Source organism: Pteronotus mesoamericanus, unplaced genomic scaffold (genome assembly GCF_021234165.1).
Source record: "Pteronotus mesoamericanus isolate MK-2021 breed Mesoamerican mustached bat unplaced genomic scaffold, CSHL_Meso_final scaffold_36, whole genome shotgun sequence".
Taxonomy (NCBI): Eukaryota; Metazoa; Chordata; class Mammalia; order Chiroptera; family Mormoopidae; genus Pteronotus; species Pteronotus mesoamericanus.
The window spans coordinates 9,615,422-9,634,441 of record NW_026555313.1 but is presented as its reverse complement, the minus strand read 5'-3'; the positions used below and the strand labels follow the sequence as shown (position 1 = coordinate 9,634,441).

General features: G+C 37.5%; 1 protein-coding gene across 1 annotated transcript in view; it reads left to right on the top strand.

The window, feature by feature from the left end:
- Window positions 1-243: 243 nt before the first annotated feature.
- LOC129086111 (uncharacterized) overlaps window positions 244-19,020 on the top strand; it is a 35,189-nt gene continuing 16,412 nt past the window's right edge. Inside the window, exons 1-9 of the mRNA XM_054592603.1 lie at window positions 244-295; window positions 919-1,185; window positions 6,935-7,032; window positions 7,691-7,855; window positions 8,292-8,526; window positions 8,967-9,110; window positions 11,421-11,530; window positions 11,979-12,076; window positions 18,711-18,766. Of these exons, the coding sequence (XP_054448578.1) occupies window positions 283-295; window positions 919-1,185; window positions 6,935-7,032; window positions 7,691-7,855; window positions 8,292-8,526; window positions 8,967-9,110; window positions 11,421-11,530; window positions 11,979-12,076; window positions 18,711-18,766 (1,186 nt within the window). The 5' untranslated portion in view covers window positions 244-282. The remainder of the gene's footprint in view (window positions 296-918; window positions 1,186-6,934; window positions 7,033-7,690; window positions 7,856-8,291; window positions 8,527-8,966; window positions 9,111-11,420; window positions 11,531-11,978; window positions 12,077-18,710; window positions 18,767-19,020) is intronic.

The window sequence follows — 19,020 nt, the reverse complement described above, 5'->3', positions numbered from 1 at the left end:
GTGTAAGTTTAATTGTGTACACATTTTCTTATTCTTATCCTATGTCTAGGCTCTACTCTCTTCCTACCATTACCTGATCTAAGGGCTGGTGAAGGTATTTTTCAAGGATATAATCCCTAATACAATCTAAAGTTAAGCACTATGATTTCTACTTGGAGATTTAAAAACATGCATTTGTAGGAGCAGTTAGCATTTCCTAATATATGCACACACCCTGCTGAACAGGAAGCTGGAGCATGCTTTCAGTTTCACATCGCACATTGAAGACAAGAGAGAAAAGCGATGGCCATGGCCGGTGAGCTTTTGCTTGTTTGATTGTTTTACTGTCTAAAAGGGCATGTCTTTGGGAAAATTTCTGAAAAATAGATGTCTTTGGGGGGAAGCCATAATCAGGTTCTGTGAATGTTTATATGAGCAGAACTGAGGGAGAGGGAAGAAAGAAGAGGAAGGGCAAAGTAAGTAAAGTGGGGCCAGAAAACTTTCAGAGCTTTCAGAAAGAAAAAATCTGAGTCAGAAAGGAGCTGGGCTTTACTGGTATTCTGCTGTCATTTTGCAATCTTAGAATTATCTGACTGTGGGTGCCCAATGCATAAGATAGGTGCCAGCAGCTGTTGTCCCCAAGGGAAATGACATTCGCTGTCTCATTCTTTTATTATGCAGAGCTGAATAAACATGAGTTACTCTCAGGCTGGTTTTCAGGCACTGACAGGCATAGTAAATGTGAGACTTCAGGGCATTCAGTGAGCATACCTGGGTAACACTGATGGAAGAATAAGAGATGTGAGTATCCTCAGTATGGCTGAACTGTGTGGAGGGGACATTTAATGGGTTAAACCTAAAGGAGCTCTTTTCTGCTGCTGACATGAGAAGAAATTAAGGTTGTTTTAGTAACTTGAGGAATATGTGTGCTTCAAACAGACATGGTCCTGAGGTCGAAGAGGAAGATATTTATCCAATCAGTGAGCAGTGGCACGATAAATGGCTTGTTGGATGGATTATTAGATGAAAAAGTGCTGAACCAGGAGGAGATGGAGAAAGTAAGAAAAGAAAATCACACAGCTATGGATAAGGCCAGAGATTTGATCGATTCTGTCATTCAGAAGGGGGACCAGGCAAGCCAAATACTTATCAATCAAATTGTTGAAGTTGACCTGCAACTTGCGGGCAAGCTGGGGCTCTCCTCAGGTAAGGACAACAACTCAGACTAAAGTTCACATAAGCCTTGTGTCTTTGTACCCATGTCTGATTTCTTCATTGGTCTTGTTAGTTTGCAAACAACTTCTTTATGTCTGGCTTCAGGAACCCGTTTGTAAATCTTTGGCATTATTGTTTGTCCTGTCTCTCTACTCTTTTTCTTATTTTTTTAGACCTCAGTAGCCTTCTTTGGTTTCATACTCATTTTCCATCCTAATATGCAGTAGCTCAGTTGTTAAAGTACATAAGACCAATTTCAAAAGCTTCATACCATATTTTCTAGTCCTCCTGGCAAGGCAAATTGTTCATTTATTCAGTTAATTACTTAGAGTTAAGTCCAGGCCTCCTTATAAATTTATAGTTACCTGACATGAAGATTTAAGATGTGTAAGTAAATAAATTTCATTTTCTCTCTAAATTTTCCTCTCCAGGAAGAATAAAACATATTTTAATGATGGTGAAAAACTCAGAGAATAAATTCAATACTTACTGAAAAGCTGAAATGGTAAAAGTGGACTCTTTTTTCTGATTGACCTCTGCATTTTCTGTTGAGTATGTTGAGTAACGTTGTCCACTAGCATGGAACTAGGCTGTGGACCATTGTGTAAGGCTCACCCCTCTACCTCCTATCTTTCTGAGGCCCTGATACAGGACTTGGGCAATTGACTTGCCCCTCCTATAGTCCCTTATTCCCTCCAAAGAGCTGAGTTGGTATCTTGGGAGAACTCTCAGCCACTGGTCTCTCTATGCTTCCAAGGTCCAGTCAAAGGAAAAGTTATTCTTTGAAAGCAATAAGCCATATTTCCTAGGGACCTGGGAAAGCTATGCCTCTCCTACTGATTGAAGAGACTTTAATTCTGGGTAATTTCTAGTTTTTTGTTCCTTATTTTTTCAATAACACTTTTTCCCAATTTAAAGACAATCAATCAATAACAATTAGGGTTCAAAATAATTGTTTTCTTTTTTTCTTTTCCCTATTTCTTTCAATTCCTAGTCCTTGAATTCCAGAGGCACTTGTACAATCCACTGTGTTAACTGTAACATCTGGATTTAGCCTCTTCATTTGTCAAAACATACCTCCTCATTCAGGGTTGTCATGGATTCATCTCTCTCTTATCTACTTGCTGAGATAGATAGTAATTAGATGTCCTATTTGAATGACTCTAATAGGAGAGATCTTTCTAAAAGAAAATTCTTTGCATGTACACTACTGCCCAAACAAGGCCTCCTCCAGAAGATGTTCTTGAATTTATTGAAGCTTAATGTAGTCCAGCAGTGTAGATGCAAAAGATGGGACAAGTTGTAGCCTCTTAGCTTGCATTTGACATTTTGTGGGAAGCCTATGGCTCTCCCTTTTTCAAAACAGAGAAATGGACCACATTGTGTCTAAGGAAAGCTTATCTTCAATAGGAACTATGTAATACAGACTCATTATTTCACATTGGTTAGCTCCTGACAATTCTAAATTTTCTGGAATAAGCTTCTCAGGTATGTATTGTTACATTGAGACCCTTATAAAATCTAAGAGAAATTTAAATTTAATTCTTGAAATTGACAGTAATAATAAACCATGACCTCAGACGATACATTATAGGTTTGATTGATTTAATGCACCAAATAAAGTAACTGAGCCTTTTCAGTATTTTTCTAGAGTGTAACACTGAGTATAGCAAGTGCAGATTACAGTGATTGTGGTCAACACTCCTGTTATACGCAAAAATCTACAGTGTCCTTTGTGCACTGACAGAACAGTTTAGTAAATAAGAGCCCAAGATTAATAGTCAGGACAGATTTGTGTTTACATCCTATCTCTACCACTTTCCTGTTCTGTGGCACTTAGGAAATTGACTTACCAGTGATTGAGGGTAGACCAGTGAGTCACCCCATCATCACTTTCTTCTGTGATAAATCTTGGCAAGGCTAACTGTCAAAGTTTAGATGCTTTTTCTTAGTTTTCTCCAAAGTCCAGGTCAGCTCTGAGTTAGACAACTTCACTTTGCACATGCTTTTTACGTAGTAGTGGTCACCTCAGGATCCACCTTGAAACACGCATATTAAGAGAATTCTTGACTTTAAAGCTGATAAAATCTCAATTCCACCTTATCATAGAAAACAGAATTCAAGGGATTTACTTGTAGACACTCTTTTGTTCTGCTTCAAATGTTAAAGTCCAGTAATTCATATGCGGAGGTTTTATTTCCCAGTAAAATGTGTGGTACCAGGTAAATCACATTTTGAACAGGTTTAAAATTTGTAGAAATTATTTTCAATAGAGAGCTACTGACACATTGGGTCAAGATATTTCAGACATGGTAAGTGACTACTTTAATGTCTTTTATCTTTCCTTATGTCCAGAATCAGAAAACTGTCATAATACACAAGATTCCCAAGCACAGATACTTCCCATTCCAGGTATCATATGCTCAAAGCAAGGACATTTTGAAGCTCAACTTCTTTGATATTAAGTACTAAGTACAGATTCATGTGATGAAACTAGAGTGAGGATACAATGGGTATTCTCCTAGTTTAATCCTATGCCTTTTTATCTTTTCTATTCTCCTCTCACAGAAGTCATTCTTGCAGTTTTACTACCATGTTTATACTTACAAATTATGATCCTGTATCGCAAATTGTGACTATCCACTTGAATGCCATACTTCACTATCCTAGTGGCTACTGAACATATGCACTCATCTCCCACAGACCCCATTTTTATACATATCCAGAGCTGAGTTTGCCATTTATTCTTCCCCATATGTTGCTCTTCCTTGGGTTTTCACTCTTTGGTTCCTGGTGCCCCCATCGCCAAGTTATTTAAACCGAAAACATTACCTGAGCTGTTTAGCTCTTTCCTCTCCCTCACACCTTTCAAGCAGTGGCCCAGTTTTCTTGATTCCACTCTCAAATTCAGATCTGTCAAGCCTCTTCTAATTTTACTGCTATAGTTCACGCCCCTATTCCCAGGTCCCTATGACTCTTCAGCCATAACTCTCATTGTATTTTCTCTTGTGTTTTTAAAAATAAATTCACCACTGTCTCTCACTGGGCTTTAAGCTTTTTGAAAACATTGGACATTCTCGACTTATTCATAAGTATGATCCGATCTAACAGTAGTCGACTCATAGTGTGCGTGCAATAAATATTTGTCAGAGCATGATTTTACCAATGATTTCATCAAACTGTTATTATTTGCTACACCATTAGAAAAATATTTAGCATATGGCAACTGTGTCACAGACCTTGACCTATAGACTGTTTAGAGTGTAACAAACAAGACAAACAAGCTTCCTGTCTTTATACACAAGTTATGGATGACAAGGTATTTAAGAAACTCTACCACCACATTAAAGTTAGGCAAGAATTTAAGGATGACTATAACACTACACACGCCCATATCAGTTAAGATGGTACAGAATGCTGCTGCAGTAATTCAAACGTTTTTAATGGCATGGATACAATAGACGCCTATGTCTCGTTCGTGAGTGGGCGAACTTCATCAGCAGGCATCTCTCCACCGAGTGCTAAGTCAGATACTTAGACATCATCCATCCTATGACTCTGATATCTGTCCTATAAAATGCCAAAACAGCTGTGGTCTTAACCATCACTTAATGGCATTGGAAGAAATACGGAGAATCATTTGTGAGGGATTGTGCTGGGCTTGGTATGGCTATGTCACACCATAATCCTGCTTGCAATCCTTGCTTTGAGCTCAGTCACGTGGCCACACCGAACTGCTACGGTTCTGGGCAGCACAGGCTAGCTGTGTGCCCAGGAAGAAGAAGGCAGTGTCCCGTCGAACAGTAGCCAGTCTCCGCCACGAAAATTTAAATGCAAACCGTTTCATTTCTCACAGTGTTGAAGGCGGCCCAAGGAAATCCCAGGTCCAAGGTGACAAGGAAGATCTTTAAAATGTTTCATGCATCTATTCTGAAAAAAATGCTCTCAGATTTACTGAGTCTTGACAAGATCAATATGTGCTTGATTCCTTAAACGGCAAACTTTATATTTGTTTGCCTATTAAGCAATCCAGCTTCTTTCTTATGAAATAATCATTGTTTATTTGTCCTGGGAAAGTTTTTCACCCTCAGTCCTCAAGTTATTTAATCAGAAAGTGACCTTTTTCTCTTACAGTAAAAAGACCTTAGATCTGGAGGAAATTTAGAGACCATGGAAGTGAACATGTCATCAAGTTGAGAAAGTTCTGTAATAAATCTATTAAGGGTGGCTGTCCCCTGCATGTTTTCTTAGGTATTTCAGTGGATGGGGCATTCACTACATAAACAAAGACCTTATTCCTTAACTAAAAAAAAATTAACTCTGATAAAAACCCAGTATTTCTCTTTCATATTTTTCCTTGTTCTCTGGACTCATGTATCATGAAAGAGAACATTTCTTCCTCCTAATAATGACTTTTATAGTTTTGTCCAATACACTTATTCTAATTCTATTTTACGTTACCCACAGTAAACATTTTTCATGTTGTCTGGGATTTATATATATATATATATATCTATATATATATACACACACACATATATATATATAATCATTTCTTCAAATTTCTCTTCCAAATTGAATATAACTTTCTTGAGTAAATAGTTTAGCTTCTGACAGATCATCCAAATATTGAGAACATGTATTTATTTTGAAACAGAGGTTATGTTACTTTATTAGCAAGTACATCACACTGTTGGATGATGTTAAACTTGTAGTAAAATAAACCCTAAAACTTTACTTACCTAAACCACTATGAAAGCTCTTCCTCACATATTTACATAATCAATGTTTGGTGTCATGAATTCATCTAGTATGTATCTTGATGTTAGCATTTAGCATTCTGCTCATAGTCCATTCTACTTAATACATTTAATATTCCACATCCCCCTCCCCATATATACATGCAGTAGAGAGATCCTGAAAAACAAAAGAAAAGCCTTTCCTTCCTTCCTCCCTCTCTTTTTTTCCTGTCTTCATTCTTTTTCCCTTCATCTATCTCTCTTTCTCCCCTACTTCATCCTCTTCCTTGCTTCCTTCCTTCCCTTTTCTTCCCTTCCTTCTTTCATTCTGTCCTTTCTTCTTTTCCTCCCTATCTGACCCCACCTCACCCTGATTCTCTCTTTCTTCCTTCGTTCCTCCTTCCCTCTCTCTGTCCCTTCCTCCCTTGCTCCCTCCATTCCTTCCATCTTTCCTTCTCTTCTTCGTTCCTACCTTCCTTCCTTTCTCTCTCTTTCCTTCTATCTCTAATGTCTACTGTCATACCTAGTAAGTAACTAACTAAATAAATAAACATATATATATTAAAAACATTTGAAATAGAGTAATTAAGCTCTTCCTCCATTAAATTTTATTCTCAAATTTAAATCAGTTGAAATAATTTTATATATTAACTATTTCATCTAACCTATTATTTTCTGAGATATGTCATGCATGGCCTTGAAAATTTTCTATTTTATTTTTTATTTTAAAGGTTTTGTAAAATTCCTGCTCCTAAGAGATAAAGGTAGATCCTTGTATCTTACCGCAGGAAATCTCCTCTGGTTTGAGATATGTTCCAATAGCAGTGACTCACTCAATAGTGTTAACGACTAACCCAGAGTTGGTTTTGTTTTTTTTTTTTTTTTTTTTTTTTTAAGGATTTATTGCCTCCCCTGTGGCTTCATACACAGATGATGCTGTGAAGATCACCAATTGGATCCTCAGGGATGTCATTACTCATAATGTTTCTTGTCTGTTGCAGCTTCCCAGGCAATGCAAGAAAACCGAGGTCCAGGAGGGAGCATCAAGCTCTGCCCTGCAGAAACAGCTGAAAGAATAAGGAAAGAAAAGTCAGGAGAGGTACTGTGCTTAGGACACAAAGACCTGGGTGAAAAAAACACTGGACACCGTTGTTAAGGGCAGTGGCACTTTCTTAGAACCAATTTCCTTGAGACATTCTGGAAAATCATCCTGCTGTTTCCTATGCATAAAAGATTAGTAACTCTTAGAATCCCAGGGTTACGTATAGAGTTCCAAGGTGGACACAACTCCCTGGGTACAAAATTATAATGATAACAACAATGGCATCCACTGAATTCTTAATGAGTCAGATAGTGTTCTATGAAAGTTGCATGTAATAATAAAACTTTAAATCCTTAAAATGGCCCATTTTATAGATAAGGAAACTGAGAAATGGATTACAAAATATTTTGGCAAAACCAGTAAGCTGAGGAGTCAGTTTTAAAATTCTGTCATTCTTGTTTCAAAGCCTGTTTCTCACACAATCTTAGCTTTAAAAAATAATTAAATTAAATGAACAGTTGTCATCTCGGCATTTGTAAACTCACTTTCAACTCCAATAGTAAGAGTCATTTGCCCCCCCAGTTTTTTTTAAATCTATGATTAATCGGATCTGGTTTCTAGATAAAGCTAGGGAAAGACAAGCAGTGTTATACCATCAGGGTGAATATTTAATCAAAGAGAACAAGACTGTTCATGTTATCTGTATTTCCTACAGATTTACCCAATAATGGGAAAGGCACGTCTTGCCCTCATTATCTGCAACATAGAGTTTGACAAGCTTTCTAGAAGAGCTGGAGCAGAAGTTGATATCAGTGGTATGGAGAAGCTGCTAAAAGATCTGGGATACACTGTGGATGTAAAACGAAACCTCACTTCCTTGGTAAATTCTTCCAGATTATAGGGACAAAGATCACACCCTTTATATTTCTACAGAAGTTCTGGTTGTACCACTAGAATCTTAATACCCTGATAGTCTAAAATTCAAATTTGCCCTTGGAAGTGTTTAATGTACAATAACACCTTCGTTGTTAAAACAAAGAGTTCATTTATTTGTTCTTTTTTAGCTAGAGCCTGGTGGAACTTTTATTTGGGAATTGTTCTGTTACAACAATAATACCTTTTCCTCTCTACTAGGAATTACTTAGTAGCATACTATACCGCTATATCGCCTTTCTTTGAATTTAAAGTGAAATTTTCTTTTGTTCCCAATGATTTTTATATCACTCAGAAATTTATTAAGTGTCTCTTTTTTGAATTCCCAAGGTTCCATGATAATGAATCTCATAGTACAAAATCAACGGTATGGTCTCTTCCAGGACATGACTGCAGAGCTGAAGGCATTCGCTGCCCGTAAGGAACACAAGACTGCTGACAGTACTTTCTTGGTGTTCATGTCCCATGGTATTCGAGAAGGCATTTGTGGGAAGAAACACTCTGAGGAAGTCTCAGACATATTAACCATCAACACTATCTTTCAAATTTTGAACACTAGGAACTGTCCAAGTTTGAAGGACAAACCGAAGGTGATCATTATTCAGGCCTGCCGTGGCGGTGAGTGCTGATGTTTGATTCGATACAAGATATACAAGTATTAATTTCATGATTTATATTCATCCAGTATTGTGTTTGTGTGTGTGTGTGTGAGAGAGAGAGAGAGTCTCTTCCCTAATGTCAAAAACACCTATTGTCATCAAACAAAATTATAGCTGCTGTGAGTTGTTATGAATGGTTAGTAGATATTTATTCTATTTTCAACTAAAGAAATACAGTTTTAGTCTTAAGACTTTGATGTTTTAATTGTCATTAGAATTCATTTAAGGGTTACTAGAAATAAGAGTTATTAAAAAGATAGTTATTGGGATATGTGTGTATATATGCATATGAATGAAAGATAGAGACAAATTAGTACATATGTTTGAAAAGAGATTTAAGGGAGAAAGCAATTCTCTTGGCTGTTGGAAGTCACAAGAAACAAAATCTTGTCTTTCTAGAGAATGAAGGGGTGGTGTTGTTAAAAGATTCAGCAGGAGCTTTTGGAAACAGCTGCTCACAGGATCCAGAAGATTTTGAATATGATGCCATTAAGAAAGCCCATGTAGAGAAGGATTTCATTGTTTTCTGCTCTTCAACACCAGGTAATAAGTTCCTGTGTAGGACACCACTGTGGGAATCACTAATGCAGAAATTCACACACATTCAGTAGAGAATGAGTATCTGTTGAACTGTCCTTGAAGCTTCTGAAAAACAACTCAAGTAGTCCTCCCAGTTAAAACCTTTAACTACCCTTATCCACAGATATGAAAGTGCATATATTTTTATTATATTAGTAATTATAAATTCCCATGGTACAAAAATAGTTTCCTGGAACTGTAGGGATAAATAGAGGAAGATCTACACTGAATAAATTAGGATCTGACTCCACATGGAAAAGGTTCACAATGTTGGGTTCATTCATTAGTTCAATTTGCCTAGACATCATGTATTTACAGAAAAGTAGAATTTACAGGTAAAAGGAGAGGTAGAAAAGCAGATGAGTCAATTCGAGGTTCTTAGTTAAATTGGTTTCAACCAGAAGCATAGAATGAATGAAAAAAGAAACTTTAATGATTTTTAAGTCTAGACTATGGATTACGAGTACTACCATTTATATTCTGACCCTGCCATTTAGTATTTGTAAACTAGTTCTAGTTATTTATCCCTTCCGGGGTTTCTTTGAATTCCTCACTGATATATGTAAGTTCAAATATCATCATTCTAAGAATTAAATAAGGTAATATATGTGAAATATTGAGAATGATACCGAGTAAAACAAACATTAAATAATTGCTATTATTAAAGATGTATCCATTTGTAACTTAAGTCACGGTTTTTACCTTGAGCTTAAATAAAAGTCATTTCAGTTCTTTTATCTATTACGCTTTGAAATTTTTTGACCATTCACACTTCTCTTTGATTACCTGTGGCCTTAAGGCCTTACACCTGTTCAAATAGATTCAATTATTTCCTTTAATGCGTTACCATCTCTCAGGACATAGCCTGTTTCTGCAGTGTGCTGATGATGTCTTAATGTAGAAATCAATATTTTTTTTAATAAAAGTCAAAAACAATGACACTAGGCAAAAAGTCCCACACATTTACATCTTGAGTGTACTTAGCAGACTTTGGTATTAGACATAACTGTTCTTTGATATCCATTGATCCTAGCATTCCACACACATTTACCTCTAACTATGTAGTTCTTTATAGACCACTGCCTTCTCAACATCCATTTTCCTGATTTCTTTCTCCTTTTCTTTTATTTTCCTCACCCACTGTGATCGCACCTAAAGTCATCAATTCTGTTATCTTCAGGTAATTATTTTCCACTAGTAAACTTAGCCCCATATTTTCTAGTGCTAATCCCAACTACATTATAGTGCTGTCCAGAAGACACAAGCCCATTACTCTCTTAATTTCACAAAGAACTTGTGAAGATTTTTGCCTCCACCCTCTTTCTCTTCCCCTTCCTTTACCTGGAACCAGCACCATAAAATAGCTGTGACTTTAAATAGAATTTTAATCTGTTATTACTATATATTTTATTACCATTATAATTGATTAAAAGATTTTGTTAACGCTTGTGTTTATAGTTATATAGATAACTAGTTATACCACTTCTATATATTTCTTTGTATAATTTTAAAATGGCTTCATGATTTCTATGTCTCTATATTTTATATAATCGACATAATTCTTCAATATTCTCTTTTATAAGACTATTTTGTCCTGCAGTAGAATCTTTTTCTCTTAAACCTTTTCTAGGCTTGTACTTCTTTTATATTTGTACCATTTTCATATTTAGTTAACATTTTCTTTGTACAAATACCTTATGACCATTATTATTTGATTTAAATTAAATTATTTACAACATAGATATTTAGAAAGTTATTAATATAATTATCCTCTATAAACTGAATATTAACATATTCTACATTCTCTCAGGCACTTATAATACATTATATCTAATCTTTAAATGTATTTTATGGAAGAAATTATTACCTTAACCTCTATAGTCAAGTTCATTGCATTTAGAGTGTATCATTAACTTTGATCAGAGTTAGTAAACAGTACACTTGGGATCCACACCCAGTTTCTTTCCCAAGGCCCAATCACTTCCCTCTACCCTTTCCTTTTCTATCTATCAGATTTGCAGATCCTTTAACTAAGAGACAATGCCAACCTAACTTCTGCACCATATGGCATCCTCCATATGACATTAACAATTGTCAAGTATCAGTAAAGATATACTCACTAACATTGAATATATTCAATAAAGAGTGGTATACAGTATATAGAAAACAGCATGACCTCAACAAGCATCCTCAGCTGGAATGAAAATCTTAGCATTCCATCTTTCTGTCCAGACAAGGGATTTGCATGAGATTTTGGATGTGCTTTATTCACAGATAATGTTTCTTGGAGACACCCCCAAAAGGGCTCACTTTTTATTATGAAACTCATTGAACACTTTCAAGAATATGCTCGGTTCTGTGACCTGGAGGAAATATTCCGAAAGGTAAGGCTCTAGATGTTTCTCATACTCTACTTCCCTGGATATTTGACTATTTCATTAGGAAACCTAGGGAACAGCTCTGGATATATTTATCGTCCAGAAATGCACTTCTTTCCAAATGAGCTTTGAGGGTCTTTGGTGAGTCAGCAAACCTGAAAGCTAGATCCAACCTGCTAGGATCTAGAAATCAACTTCTAAAAATTAATAATTTATTTTAACTCCTCTCAAGCCCTAAATACACAAAGAAGTGGAATCCAATTTGTCTGTGTTCATAGCTATTTGATCCAGCAACAGACTTAAAAAGTTTGGTTAGTTCCATGCTTAGATATCCATATAACTATGATTCTTACAGATGCATAAATTTTTGTTTTGCCATATATTTTGTAATTTTTCTAGCTTAAGTGAAGATTCTCCCACTTAAAAAAAAATACTGACTCTCTTTTCCCTGTAGGTTCGATTTTCATTTGAACAACCAGATGTTAGGGTACAGATGCCCACCACGGAAAGAGTGACTTTGACAAGATGTTTCTACCTCTTTCCAGGACATTAATATAAGTAAGTTATATTAGTGTCAAAGAACAGAGGGGTGGATGTGGTGAAGGTGCATAACGTTGTGGACAGGGCCTAAACTTCATCCTGGTCAAGGTCTCAAGGTCTAGTAAAATAAATGAGAGGTACTAAAAATATGTCTTTCTGCTGGTTCAGTGCAGAGCACATTACTCTTCTTTAAAGTTCAGTAGAGTTAGATGGCTCTTTCTCAGGGTCAGCTGATAGAGATTGAGATGTGACCATAGATGATGAAAGTTTGGTTTTAGATGTTTCTCCTTTTCAATTCAGCAGAGCAGTATTTAGACATAGCATGGCCTCTTCCTTCTCATGAGTGTGGATGTCCCAATAAGTGGAGTGCTTTTTCAACTTGTGTTTCTTTTAATAGAATTGAGTTTTTAATGTTTGTTTTATTTCTTTACCTTTTTTTGTAGAAAACCAGGAATTTTGACTTTCTGTTCCTGTTTTTGGAATATGTCAGCAGGAAACAGATATTTCTTTAAACATTCTAATAAATCTGAAATTTAAAAAAAAAAAAAGGTTTTCTTGGGTGTTCTTCCATTTGGAGAAGACAGAAGGTAGGATTTCCAACAGGTAATGGATGTCTTTAGACTTGATCCATGAGAGCTGAACTGCCTAACAGCACCATTCTTTCTTTCTAGAACCATTTCCAGGCTTTCCCTTTCAGGGATATAGATGCAAATCTCACAGTAGGCATTTATCTTCAAAGATTCTTGAAGCTCAGCAGGAGAGATGCAGAGAGTGATAAATGACTTATCAAGAGTTTATACCTACCAAAACCTTGGCCAGAAATTACACATCTATCCTTCCATAAAGTATTTTAGGGATGAAAAGTAATTTTGATTCAGTCCCAGGAAACTCTTAGTTTACAATCATATTAAGAAGACAAGATAGTCAACAAACACAAAACAATTAGCTGATAATACATGATGCCCTATGAAAAACCACTAGGATGTGTTGTATAAAAAGTAATGTCTGCCCTAGCTGGTGTAGCTTAGTCAATTGAACATCAGCCTGAGAACCAAAGAGTCGCTGGATCGATTCCCAGTCAGGGTACATGCCTGGGTTGCAGGCCAGGTCCCAAGCACGGGGCACACAAAATGCAACCACACATTGATATTTCTCTCCCTCTCTTTCTCCTTCCCTTCAGTTCTCTAACAATAAATAAATAAAAGGTTTTTTTTTAAAAAAAAAAAAAAGTACTGTCCTTGTTGATGCAGTAGTAATGAGTTTGGGGTGAAATCATCCACTCAGCAATATTACACTTAAGAAGGACTGAAAGGACTAGTTTTTAACTTGCAATTATAAGCCCTTTGTAATCCTAACCCATTGGGAGTAAAGGTGAATTTCTGGCTTTTTGAAGACATTCAGAAGTAAATATCACAGTCTTCCCCCCCCCCCCCCCCATTAACTGTTCTTCTGGGCATATCTCTTTTGTATTGCCATGCATTTGTTCTTCTACAGCCTGAGACTACCTCTATTATCATTCACTGTAAAAGGGTAATAAAAAGTCACCCTCAGAGAATTCAAGATGATGGAAGAGTAAGTGGAAGTCACACTGGCCTCTTCCCAGGTCCAATCTGGACTTACAACTTAAGTGTGGAGAAATCACCTGGAAAACAACAGAACAATACTGAGAGAAGAGATTTAACACTTCAGATGGACAGAGGAATCAGTTTTAGCACAACCTAACTGGTAAAGAGTGTGGTAAAGACTCAAGAAGGCAGGCTAGGTGCCCAAGGTGGCAGCTCCAGAGGGATACTTAAATGGACAATTGGATCCCCCTGAAAAGAGTAGCATCTGAACCATAGGCGGGTATCTCCAGCCTACAGCACCAGAGCCAATAAAGTATTCAGATAATAGCTAGCTGCGAAAAGTGGCAGGGTTGCTCTCTGCCAGAGACAGGCAGCTAGATACCCAAAGAGCCATTTAAAAAGCCAATGTATAAATTTGTATTGGCTGCCAATTACCCTGGGTTCTGGAAAAGGTGGGGGCAGAGGGGGCTGGAGCTGCTTAATGAGAGACTGGGGAAGGAGGCTTTGGAGGGAGAACTGAGAGAGTAGCCAGAGGGGTCCTGGTGTTGACTCTTTCCCCATTCAGTAGCTGTCATCTTGCTCAGGCAGACCACTCCCCTGAGCAGCAACAGTGTGGAAGGACACAATAGCCCCACCCTCAGGAGGCTCTGCCCTAGTGGCAGTAGTGTACAAGCCTGATTGATGAGTTCAGAGCAGCAGTCACAGATAGTAGATCCCTGGATAAAGGGGATGCAGAGTGGTCTAGACGCTTGAGGAGAGTCTGGAGACAGAGGCTTTGGGGAGAGAACTGAGGGAGTAGCAAGCCGGAACCTGGTGCTTACTCCTCCCCCATACTGCAGGAGCCATCTTGCTCAGGCAGCCCACTTCCATGAGTGGCAGCAGCCTGAGAGGACACAATAACCATGCACACAGGGGACTCTGCCTGACCCCGTGGTGCCTATGCCTGACTGCTGAGAGAAAAGAAACTAGATTAACAACTGAAGGAAACCCTCACAGACAGTAAATTCCTGGAAGTCTCTAAGAGACTGCTTAAGGTCAGTTGGGGCCAATAGCTGACATCATGAGAGGCAGATCCAGAAAGAAAAAAAAAAAGAAGAGCAGTCTCCTACCGCAACAGTTCATACCACAAGGTCAGGAAGTCAAGACAGATCAATTTAAGAAGCATAAGCAGAAAAAATAGTTTCACAAAGAGTGGAAAAACAAGGAAACACCATCCAATTGAAGGGAAAGGAGGAATCCCCATGAAGAGAACTAAATGAAATAGAGGTACATAAACTCTCAGACATTTGGGTTCAAAACAATGGTTCTAAAGAAGCTCAGTGAGCTCACGGAGCTCAAAGAGAATTACCAAAAACTACAGGGAAACTATGAGGAACTTACTGCAAACTATATCACCATGAAAAAGGACATAGAAACTATCAATAAGAGACAAGAGGAAATGAATAATACAATTTCTAAATTGAAGAACACAATAGAAGAAACCAAAAGCAGGCTAGATGAAGCAGAGGATCTAATTAGCCAGCTGGAGGACAAGGTGGAAAAAAGCTCTCAGAAAACACAAAAAATGTAAAAAAGACTAAAAAAGAATGAAGAGGCATTTAGGGAAATGCAGGAAAACTGGAAACATCATAATATCCATACAATAAGATATATCCATATAATAGGAGGAAGAGATGGAGAACCTGTTTGAAAAAGTAATGATGGAAAACTTCTTTAATTGGAGGAAAGAAAAAGTCACACAAACTCAGGAAGCACAGATGTTCTCATTCCAGAGGAACCCAATGAAGCCACATCATGATTAAAATGGCAAATATCAAAAAAAAGAAAGAATCTTAAAGGCAGCAAGGGAGAAACAGGTAGTAACATATAAAGGAGCACTGATACGGCTAGCAGGTGACTTCTCAGTAGAAACACTACAAACCAGAAGGGAATGGCAAGAAATATTCTAAGTCATGAAGAGCAAAAGCCTGCAGCCAAGACTGCTCTACTCAGCAAGGCTCTCAATTAAAATGGAAGGCGAAATAAGGAGTTTCTCAGAAAAAAGAAGGCTACAAGAATACATCTCCATCAAACCAGCACTACAAGATATGCTAAAAGGACTCCTTTAAGAAAATGAAGAAAAAGAGTGAGAGAGGAACACAGGTACAAAGTGAAAAAATGAATAAGTAGCTATCAATAATAACTTTAAATGTAAATGGATTAAATGCTCTAATCAAAAGACATAAGGCAGTAGAATGGATAAGAAAAGATGACCCACACATATGCTGTCTAATGGAGACCCACCTCAGAACAAAGGACCTACACAGACTGAAAGTAAAGGGATGGAAAAAAAGTATTCCAAGAAAATGGACAGGAAACAAAGCCGGGTAGCAATACTTATGTCACACAAAATAGACTTCAAAACAAAGGCCATAAAAAGAGACTCAGAAAGATACTTCATAATACTCAAAGGAAGAATCCATCAAGAAGACATAAGCATTGTACACCTATATGCACCCATAATAGGAGCACCCAAATGCACAAGGAAAATCTTGGAGGACTACAAGAAAGATATAGACAGCAACACACTGAGAATAGGGGACTTTAACAACCCCCTGTCAAAAATGGGTAGATCTGCCATACAAAACATCAACAAGGATATTGTGGAGTTGAATGACGCTTTAGATCAAATGGACTTAACTGACATATATAGAACCTTTCATCCCAAAGAAGCAAAATACACATTCTTTTCAAATGCAGATGGAACTTTTTCGAAGACAGACCACGTGATAGGACACAAAATAATCTTAAACAAATTCAAAAAAATTGAAATCATAACAAACTTTTTCTCAGACCACAGGGGCTTGAAACTAGAACCCAACCTCAAGGAAAAACCTCAAAAACATTTGAACTCATGGAGACTGAATATCAAGCTATTAAACAATGAATGGGTCAACAATGAGATCAGAGAATAAATAAAAAAGTTTCTTGAAACAAATGAAAATGAACACACAAGAGTCCAAAACCGATGGGACACAGTGAAAGCCATCCTGAGAAGGATCAAATACCTAACCTCAAACTATATTGCAAGGCCACTGTAATCAAAACAGTCTGGTACTGGCATGAGAACAGACACATAGATAAATGGAACAGAATAAAGAGCCCAAAAATAAACCCATGTCACGATGGTCAATTAGTATTTGACAAAGGGGGCAGAAGCATAAAATGGAGTAAAAATATCCTCTTCAACAAATGGTGTTGGGAGAGCTGGACAGCTACAAGCAAAAAATCGAAGTTCGACCACCAACTTACACCATACACAAAAATAAATTCAAGATGGATAAAAGACTTAAATATAAGTTGTGACACTGTAAAAGTCCTAAAGGAGAATATAGGCAGGAAACTCTCAGATATCCTGCACAGCAATATTTTCACCGATATGTCCTCTAGATCAAGGGACATAAAGGAAAGAACAAACAAATGGGACTTCATCAAAATAAGAAGCTTCTGCAGAACTAAATAAAACATCAAAATGAAAAGGGAACCAACCATTGGGAAAATATATTTTCCAGTAATACCTCTGCAGGGGTTTGATTTCCAAAATATATAAAGAACTCTCACGACTCCATTTCAGGAAGACAAACAATTCAATTAAAGAATGGGCAAAGGACCTGGACAGACACTTCTCCAAGGAGGACATACACAGGGCCCAGAGACAAATGGAAGGATGTTCAGCATCACTAGCCATCAGAGAATGCAAATTAAAACCACAATGAGATACCACTTCACAACAGCCAGAATGGCCATCATAAACAAATCAACAAACAACAAGTGCTGGCTAGGCTGTGGAAAAAAAGGAACCCTAGTACACTGTTGGTGGGGATGCAGACTGGTGCAGCCACTCTGGAAAACAGTGTGAAATTTCCTCAAAAAGCTAAAAATGGAACTGCCTTTTGACCCAGTGATTCCACTGTTAGGATTATATCCTAAGAATCCCAAAACACCAATTCAAAAGAACCTAGGTACCCAAATGTCCATAGCGGCACAATTTACAATAGCCAAGTGATGGAGGCAACCTAAGTGCCCATCAGTAAATGAGTAGATCAGAAACTATGGTACATTTACACAATGGAATACTACACAGCAGAAAGAAAGAAAAAGCTACTACCCTTTACCACAACATGGATGGAACTTGAGAGAATTGTGCTAAGTGAAATAAGCCAGGGGGTGAAAGACAAATACCATATGATGTCACCTATGAGTGGAACCTAATCAAGAAAACAGACAAGCAAGGAAAATATAACCAACAACACTGAAAGAAAAAAGAAACCAACAGTGGAGTGAGGGAAGGAGGGAGGGGGTTAATGGGGAAAGGAAGAGGAAGAGTCAAATTAAGAAACATGTATAAAAGACCCATGGACAAAACCAAAGTGGGGAAGGATTGAGGGTGGGGAGGTAGGGTGGGTGAGGCAAGGGAAAGTGGTGGCGGGAAAAAGGAGACAAATGTGTTTGCACAATAAAAAAAAAGAATAAAAAAATTAAAATGATACATAACCATAAAAGAAAGGTCACCCTCAGTAAAAATTCAATATGAAGGTAGGCTTAGGCAGTTCAGGAAATGCACGAAGGGTGTGAAGATGAAGATTCCTTAAGAATTTATCCATAAAAACTCAAAATGACAAGGAAACAGGGAGGGAACTATGCCCGCTAGAGTTGAAACAGGAAACATAAATAAATTTGGGTAATTTTTATCTGAAATTGAAATGAGATCTGCTAATTTTAACTCCTTCAGAGGAAGTACTGAGAGATGAGAAAAAGAACAGAGAGAAGGAATTGTGATGGAAATAAAGTGAGAGAAGGAAAAGGAGGAGAAAAACAGTCAGAGATGTCAGGCCACAGAAAAACATTTTGTCATTCACATGTTCTTTCCTCCTAAAGGAGGAACCTTTTCTTCCCCAAAGCCTCAGAAACACATTTTTTATCTACCGGGGAATTCCAGTCAAACAGTGAATACTGCTGTTCCAAGCAGCAGTTGACCCATCTGTGGTTAGATATTCCCGCCCTCTGCACTAAGGAAATGCCCAGTAACTTTCAGTTTTCAGTCTGTGGCTCATTTACAGCAACAGGGAGAAGCTGAGACTGTTGTTTCCTATGGCTGGTGAGTAGGGGTCTTTTCTGACTAAGGGTCAGGCACTTGGGTCTTAGAAAACACTTTATTCATTGCTCTGTGACAAACAGAAGTAACAAAAGGGAAAGAACTAATGGTCCATAAGCTGAATTCTTCCCCTGATTCTGTGTAACTTGAATCTTTGGGGGACATTGCATTAGACAGACTGAATGAAAAAAAGGTTTCCAGGTATTTTAGACCCAGGGAAAGTTAATTCGTTTCTTTCAGTTTATGGTAATGAAGGG